The sequence below is a fragment of the Ailuropoda melanoleuca genome, chromosome 13, assembly GCF_002007445.2.
Source record: "Ailuropoda melanoleuca isolate Jingjing chromosome 13, ASM200744v2, whole genome shotgun sequence".
NCBI lineage: Eukaryota > Metazoa > Chordata > Mammalia > Carnivora > Ursidae > Ailuropoda > Ailuropoda melanoleuca.
The window spans coordinates 27,969,844-27,977,476 of NC_048230.1; the positions used below are offsets into that span (position 1 = coordinate 27,969,844).

Consider the following 7,633-nt stretch of genomic DNA (forward strand, 5'->3'; position numbering starts at 1 on the left):
CATGACCTGAGCTGAAACCAAGAGTCGAATGCTTAACTGACTGTGCCCCCCAGGCGCCCCTGAATATTAGCTATTATTATTTAGGAATGCCCTCACTGCGACTGTCAGGGTCCCAGATATAGGCGGTAAGGGAGGCAGGGGCAGGACAAGAAGACTCGGTGTGTTTTCTTCAAGGAGCCGGGCTTCTTGGATTCAAGGGCAATCACAGAACTTAGTGACTATGTCACATGAAGCAAGATATTTCACCTCCCTGGAAGAAGAAGAAAATCTACTCACCCAGCCTCTCAGGGCTCCTGGGAGGCTTGAGTGAGATGCCATGCCTGGAAGTGTGCAAACTTTCAGTGATGTATAAAGAATAAAAGCTGTGTTTATTGGACACTTACATGATACCTCTTGAATCCTCATTCAAGAGAGGTAGGTCTTGTCACTTACATTTTATAGATGAGAAAACTGAGGCCCAGAGGTGAAGCGCTTGGGCCAACGTCAACCAGTTTTTCTTGCCGAGTGTGTTCCTGTCATTGCTGTCACTAACCCAGAACTGAAAAAGGAGTGACTTGCCCAAGATCACACACAGTGGTACCGGACTGAGAACCTGGGTGTCCCAGTGTAAACCTTGCTGATGCCACTTTCAAGGATAAATGGAACTTTCCCACCATGGAAGATGATGGAACTGGGCTGCTTCCCCTTTCTGCTGCCCAGGCCCACTTGGGCTGTAGTGAGCTTCGGGACCCTTAGCCCACTCCTCCTGGAGCAGCTCTGATTCTGGCTCCTGGCTGCCCCCAGATCTGCTAGAAACTTCCATCAGACCCCTTTCCTTTCTGGAAGAGGGCAGGGTTCATGGTCCCCTCCTGCAACTCCTCTCCAGGGCACAGACCCAAAGCCAGCAGGGTGGAAGTATTTTTATTAGAGCTTTGGTCAGATGGGGTGCAGCCGGGCTGGGGCTTTAGCAGGTGCTGGGACGCAATCCAGCCCCAACCCACCCCTCTCCCAGGAGACGCCACCCTGGAGCAGGAGGGCGGCGCATCCGAGCACGGGAAGCGTCCCCGCCGAGACCTGTCCCCAGTCTGGGGCCGGCTGGCGGGCAGGATGGGCAGTAAACAGTCCTATAGTACAAATATACAGCGCGGGCCGGGGCGGGGGCGGTCGACACCGCCTCCCGGAGACCGGGACGGGCGCGCTCTGGACCCGGCTCTGCGGCGAGCCGGCAGGAGAGCCTAGCCTGCGGCCGGGGTGGTGGCGAGGGCGGGCCTGGGGCGTCCTAGCCGGGGAGGGCGGGCAGGAGAGCCTAGCCTGCAGCCCTGGTGGTGGCGAGGGCGGGCCGGGGGCGTCATAGCCGGGGAGGGCCGGCAGCCGGGGCTGGGCAGCGAGGGGTTGGATAGTCCTCAGCCCGCCAGGAAGGGAGCCCCAGGGGGTGTGGGCGGGCGGATAGGGGATGGCGGGGGACGCGGGGAGCTCAATCGGAGTAGATGATGAAGCCGGAGAATGTGCTGTATTTGTTGCTGTTGCCGCCGTGCGCTTTGCCTCCGTCGAGCTTGATGAACACCTCATCGCCCGCGTCCAGGTGCAGGATCACGCTGTTGCTGGCGTAGTCGTAGTTCTGGTCTGCGTCTTGGGCTATAGCGCTGGCCCGCACCTGCGGGGGCGGGGGGGGGGGGTAGGGGGGGGGGGGNAGGGGGTGGTGTGTGTAGAGGGTAGGGGGGAGGAGGGAGAGAAGTAGGGTTGGGGAGGGAGGAGGACTGTCAGAGGTAAGGTAGCCCCCTGGGGAGGATCTTCGAGGCCCTAAAAGCCCCTCCTTCAGCTCTCAGCCGGCTTCTCTCCCCTCATCCCCCCACCCTTTCCAATCGTAACTGTGTGTTTTGGGACTGGCTTATAGAGGAGCCCTGGATTTCTAGGGCAGGTGTAATCTGGGTCTGGATTAGAATGAAGGTGGAGTTAGCCTCCTTAACGCCTCTAGGCCTTACCATCCGGCCTGCAGAGGACTTCAACAATACCTCCAGGATGTCCCAGCCTGCAACGCCCTCCTTGCAAAGAGGAATGCTCTGGAATACCAGGGGATGAAGGGGCATCCCTTCTCTCCTTATCGTTCCTTCCTCTCTGCTTTAATTGCAACAATAATGCCTTACAGTTCAGCCATACCCACCTGTTCTTACGTCAGTGGATGGACACAAGGACGCACCGTGGCCCCAGAGGTCAGGTGGCTAGACTCATGGCAGACTGCTACTAAGCAACCACCCTAGTACCAGAACCCACTCTTTAAACGCCTTGTCTGTAGTTCATTCTGGAGTCTTTCACAGCGGAGCAGTGAGATGAGAGCTCTGGTGATTATTTCCCCTCCCAAGGCTCGGATTGAGCCTGCATTCCAGCCTCCAAAGAGCTGCAGCATACCTGTGACTATTACCCGCCCAAAGAGGACTTCTGGCTCCCCGTATCTCACCCAGGGTGGTAGAAAGGAGGTGGGTGGGAAGAAGACAGTCCAGCCTTTACACCTTTCTGTGATCCTCAGTCTGATCTGCTGTCCTTGCTGGTCCTTGTTTTGATGGAGGAGGGGAGGGACAGGCAGGACCATGAAGCAAGAGAGCACCAGCATTTGGGTGTGAAGCCTGCTGTCACTTTCGGGGGCTCTGATTATAATTGTAAAGTATTGAGGGTGGGCGGTGGTGGACAAATCCCCTCCAGACATGCCTCTCCAACAACTGAGGCAACACCACGCCTGAGCCATAGGATCTGGGGCCTCTCCAGGATGGCCTGGGTGGAGAACGGCAAGCAGGAAGCAGGGGCCATCTCCAAGGTGCAGGCTTGTGTTGGGCGGGAGGCTGTATTGAGTGGGGTTCTCTCAGCCAGGCTCCTCAACTGCCCCTTCCCCAAAGGCAGCTCTCCCAAGGGCTGACAGTCTGGGCTGGCCAAAGCCAAGTGGGGGGAAGGGCCCATTCTCCTTCCTGGGCCGGAGGCTGGCCTGCAGGTCACCTGTGCCAAAGCTGCTGACTTAGCAGCAATGCTGCAACAGGAGGACCCGACACATTTGCATGCTGCCTGCCATTTAGAGTCCAGATCCTTCCAGCCCCTTCTCTCCCCTCAACCTCTTTCTTCCCCAACCAGGGAAGATCCTATCTGGGGGCACTGAGCTGGGAAAACTCACAGTTCAGCTAAAGGTAGAGAAAATCAGAGGAGGGGAAGACGCTGGCTGTCAAGAAGCTCAGGTTCTGAGTTTAGAAGGTGCATCAGAAGGTCCTGCCTCACCACCGCAACCTTTATAAAAGCCTTTCTTTGGTGGAGAAAAAATTAATTCTTATGGGGCTTGGTGCTACTAGGCAAGCGCTAGAAGCAAGCAGCCAACTTCTGTATTGTTCCCTGGGCCCTCATCCTCGTAGTATTTATTATTACACATGCATTTCATTATCTTTGCTAATAAATTACTACTAATAACAATTATTTTTATTACCCAGATTAATTTAGCCTTAACTCATTAAAACAGTGTGCTTCTTAATAGCCAAATCCATTAGAGTACAGTCATCTGTCATCAGGAATCTCCTGGTGATGTGACAGGCATCAGAACTGTTATGCTTATGTTTATTATTTATTCATCACCATGGTTGTTGCTGATTATCCTAATTATCCATGGAGGCAGGGAGAATTTATGCCCTTCCATCCTTAGACGGTGGGGGATCCAGGAACGGAACCCAGGGGTCCTGATTCTCTGCCCAAGATTGGAAGCAGGTGAGGCATCCAACTCCTGAGGACCAAGGGGAAATTTGGGGAATTGAGGTTCCCATGGAAGCGGGAAAGCAAGTCTGGGACTTGTCACGAGGGGGCGCTGTAGAATCACCTCGGTGAGCACTGCCAGAAGGGAAACTGAGGCAGTGGTCTGACCAGGGCCCTGGAGGGAGGACTGGGGAGAATCCGGAAGCATACCCCTGTCCCCCAGATCAATGCTGGGGTGTCGGATGTGCAGGAGTGGCTCCCACAAGCAGCCAGCTGGGCCCACTGGGGACACTTGTGCTGTCACACATTAACTGGGTCCCTACTGTGCTGGGCACTGTGTTCTGTGCCGTGGAAGATACTCAAGGCTAGAAAAGGGCAGCAGGAACCCCTCTCTCACTGTCAGGCGTCAGGCTGAGATCCAGTGAGGCCTTTCCACGGGAATCCTCAGTTTATACACTACCCTACCTCTCACATCACTCAGGCTCTGTTGTCCAAGCCCTTCCCCATTTGTAATATTCACCTTCCCAAAGCTCCTGCCTGGGACAGCTGGCTCCCCAGCCATGGGCCCTGGCCCATTCCCACACCGTCCCCTCTCTCCTGGCCCAGTTTCTTAATTTCATGTCTTCCCTGACCCATCTGAACTGGGGACCTTCGAGGCAGCTGCAGGGACCTTCCCTCACTCAGGGCACCACCCCCAACCTAGAGCCCCTTCTTCGGGCTCCTCAGATGCCCATGTCCTAATGACCAGGGCTTGGTGCCATCAGGCTGGGCAGTGGTGACTCAAGGCTCCCCTTAGGAGAGGGACTGGTGGTGGGCCTCAGGCAAGGACAGAGAGGGGGGAAGGTAGTGCCCCCTTCCCACTGTCTTGCCCAGGGAAAGGCCAGTGGACAATTTCAGCTCGGCCTTCCTAAGGAAATTCTGGAAGCCTTTCTGCAGGCAGGATGCCAGAAAGGAAAAGCAGAGAGCCCAGCATTGCCCCTGGTCTTGAGGTCAGGGGAGGAAGAATCCCCTCTGTTCTGTTCCCGTCCATTGCCCAGGGCCCAGGGCCGTCATTCTTTCTCTGCTCACTTGAATGTCCTCTTCTACCTCTAAGGCAGCCTTTTCCCACACTTGATCTTTTTATTTTCTCCCTAGCCATGTGCCCTCACCTTGGGGACCGACCCAGGTTTGCCATCCTCTCCCTTGACCAGGGTGGTCTGAGTTGGGGCAGGCCCCACTGAATCATTGCTTCCAGCTAACACATTTGGGGACAGGAGTTGCCAGCTGGGCTCCTGGTCTTCCTCTAACACACTAATGGCTGGGGTGTCTTGTCATGTGGTTACTACTGTGTCCCCTGCACAGATTGTGAGGTCCTAGAGGGCAGAGGGTCAAACCCCTGCTACCTAGCTCCAAACCTGGCTCCTAGTAGGGGTTCAAAAAGAATACATGGGATGACTCGTGAGATTTAATGAGTCTCTTGAGCAATCTGGAAGGACAAGTCACAAAGGATGTAGGGGAGAGGGGTGTAGGGCCCCCTTAAGGTTTTGTGGGGGGAATGGTCTGAGTAACTGTTAAAATGCTGGGTCTGGGAAACCCTTAGTTAAAACCACCTCCTTTTTTTCTACTATCCTGTGGTCCCACCTCCAGCGAGTACCTCCTTGTCAGGCTATGCCAATGCCCTGCCCCTGCTGAAGTGGGAAGGAGAGGCCCTGAGATGGTTTCACCTCCCCGTGGCTGAAGCAAGTGCCCTGCCCAAGCACACATCACCTTCGGGGCCTCCTCAAGCCTCATCGCTGGGGCCCTGCTGCAACCTCTTTGGGCGGTATAAGGACTAGGGCCCACTGGGGGTCTGGTGACCAGTTCCCTATCCAGGCAAAATGGTCCCCCAGCCCCCCTGAAACCTCAGCTCAGGGCCAGCCCAAACTTTCTTTGGGCAAGGAAGACATTCCGTTGATGAAGGTGACATTGCTGCATCCCTTATTGGTGATTAATAAGGGGAATCTTGGGGCTGTCTGCAGAAGGAGCCCTCACTGGATACTGAGGCCTCCCATTTGGTCAGGAACCAAGGACAAAGAGGAGAGATGCGGGAAGCCTGACAGACACAAGTGGGAGAGACACACTCAAGGAATAAAGAGGGGTGTGAAGCCCAGGGGAGAGAGGCCAGAAACACTGGAGAGGTGGATAGGACTGGTGGACACAGGAGAGAGACAGGGACAAGAGACAGAGTAGGAAAAAGAGGCAGGCAGGAGAGAAAGAAGAGGGGGTAGACTTACAAGTGCCTGGTAGTCTTTGTGCTGATTCTCGGGCCTGTCCTTTCCCCCACCCCCAAGCCAGGTTCTACCTCAGGGTAATACTGCAGTGGGCAGGGTTCCAACAGGGTCTTGGGTCCCAGGCGTTAAGAGATTCCTTCCCAACTCCCACCATCCTAGCTTTAGTTGGGACCCCTGCTGGTCTCCTTCTTCCATAGGAATGCTCTGCCTCACCAACCCTCCCCCACTGGGGGCGGGGTGCCCTAGGCCACCGCGATCTGGGAGCACCGGAAAGAGAGGGAGTATTAAAGGGAAGGTAGCTGGGCAAAATTGTCACCCTGGAGCAGAGTTAGGTCGAGGTTGGTCTGGGGGCAGCAGTCCCAGAGAGAGCACGGAGCACTACTCTCCTGGTATCACCGGCTCAGCGCCAGCTGGGGTCTCTGAAATGGGGATAGGGAACAAAGAGGATCCCCTGACACCCCAGGAGTCAGGCAGGAGCTGCAGCTGCAAGATCCAGGGAGGGGGAGTTTCCGCCTCTTTGCCCCGCCTCAGGAGGAAAAACTTTTCCCCCTGGAGGCCGCTTTCTAGCCTTGTAGCTCTGACACAGTGGGAAGCAACTGGGATGTCCCAGGTTTTGCAAGGGTGTCAGATCAGCTCGGTGGTCCCTTCTCAGGGACAGAGGATGTACTGCAGCTAAGGCTTTGCGCCCCTGGCTCCCTTTGCCTCTGTGCCCAAAACATCTCCTACAGCTTGCGTTCTCCGCTTGCGCGCGTAGCGCTGCGCCTGGAAGCCCGCGGGCGCCAGAGGCTGCCTTTCCCTAGAGCCCATCTTTGCCCTCCCCTAATCGCCCGCTGGTATCAACCACAATCCCAGCTCTCAGATATCGCTTCCCAAGGGCCAAGCCCCTAAGGACCAGTCCGCGCGCCTGGGAGCCCTGCGCTCTGGTTATTTGGTTTTATCTCCCGCATTTCCATGCCGCGCGGGTACCCAGCAGCGTCTGCCTTGCAGTCAGTGCCCAGAAACCCGGGAGTTAGTGCCAACCGGTCCACCATCCCCGCATGGGATGCCTAAGCGGGCGGCTGTAGGGTCTCCACCTGTGCCCGCCGGTCCCCATACGTCCCGGGCTCCCTGGGTGCCCTGCCCCCAGGCCTGCCCCATGCCCCCGCCGGGCCCACCTGGCCGTTCTTGCAGAGGTCCGCCCACATACTGGTGCCGTCGCCGCCGCGCATGAGGACGTGGTATGTGAAAAAGTAGGTGCCGGGAATGTTGCATGTAAACTTGCCGCTGGTCGCGTCGTAGTTGTTGCCTAGGTTGGTGACCACGTCGTCGAACTTGAGCACCTCGTAACCCTCGTGAGGGTTCTTGAGGCCGGCGTAGAAGGCCACGCGTGGCACCGTGGTGTAGGTGGCCGTGCTGATGGCGCCGCTGCCACCCGCACCCGGCAGCCCTGGAGGGCCGGTTTTGCCCGGCTCACCCTTCTCCCCGGGTGGCCCCACAGGACCCGGAGGACCTGGGTCCCCCGGGGGCCCGGGGGGGCCCGGCTTGCCTGTGCGGCCCGGCTTCCCCTGGGGGCCCTGCACCAGCGTGGAAGGCGGGGGCGCGCCGCTCTGCTCGCTCAGGGCGTCGCCGCCGTCGGGCCGCGCGCCGGCGCCGGGGCCCCGCGCGGGGTAGGGGTCGCATACCATGCGGCAGGTGCCCAGCATCTC

At 57.4% G+C, this 7,633-nt stretch overlaps 1 protein-coding gene across 1 annotated transcript; it reads right to left on the minus strand.

Annotated features, from left to right (window-relative positions):
• Positions 1-301: 301 nt before the first annotated feature.
• C1QL1 (complement C1q like 1) lies at positions 302-7,630 on the minus strand. Its single transcript, XM_034641679.1, has 2 exons — positions 7,103-7,630; positions 302-1,633 (listed from the first exon to the last, which is right to left on the minus strand). The coding sequence occupies exons 1-2, from the start codon at positions 7,628-7,630 to the stop codon at positions 1,454-1,456; spliced, it is 708 nt and encodes a 235-aa protein (XP_034497570.1). The 3' UTR covers positions 302-1,453.
• Positions 7,631-7,633: the final 3 nt, after the last annotated feature.

Excerpts from the sequence above, each read along its gene's own strand:
- C1QL1 (XM_034641679.1), bottom strand. The coding sequence starts at position 7,630 with ATGCTGGGCACCTGCCGCATGGTATGCGACCCCTACCCCGCGCGGGGC. Across the intron at positions 1,634-7,102 it reads ACCTCTGCAAGAACGGCCAG|GTGCGGGCCAGCGCTATAGC; the intron begins GTGGGCCCGGCG and ends CCGCCCCCGCAG.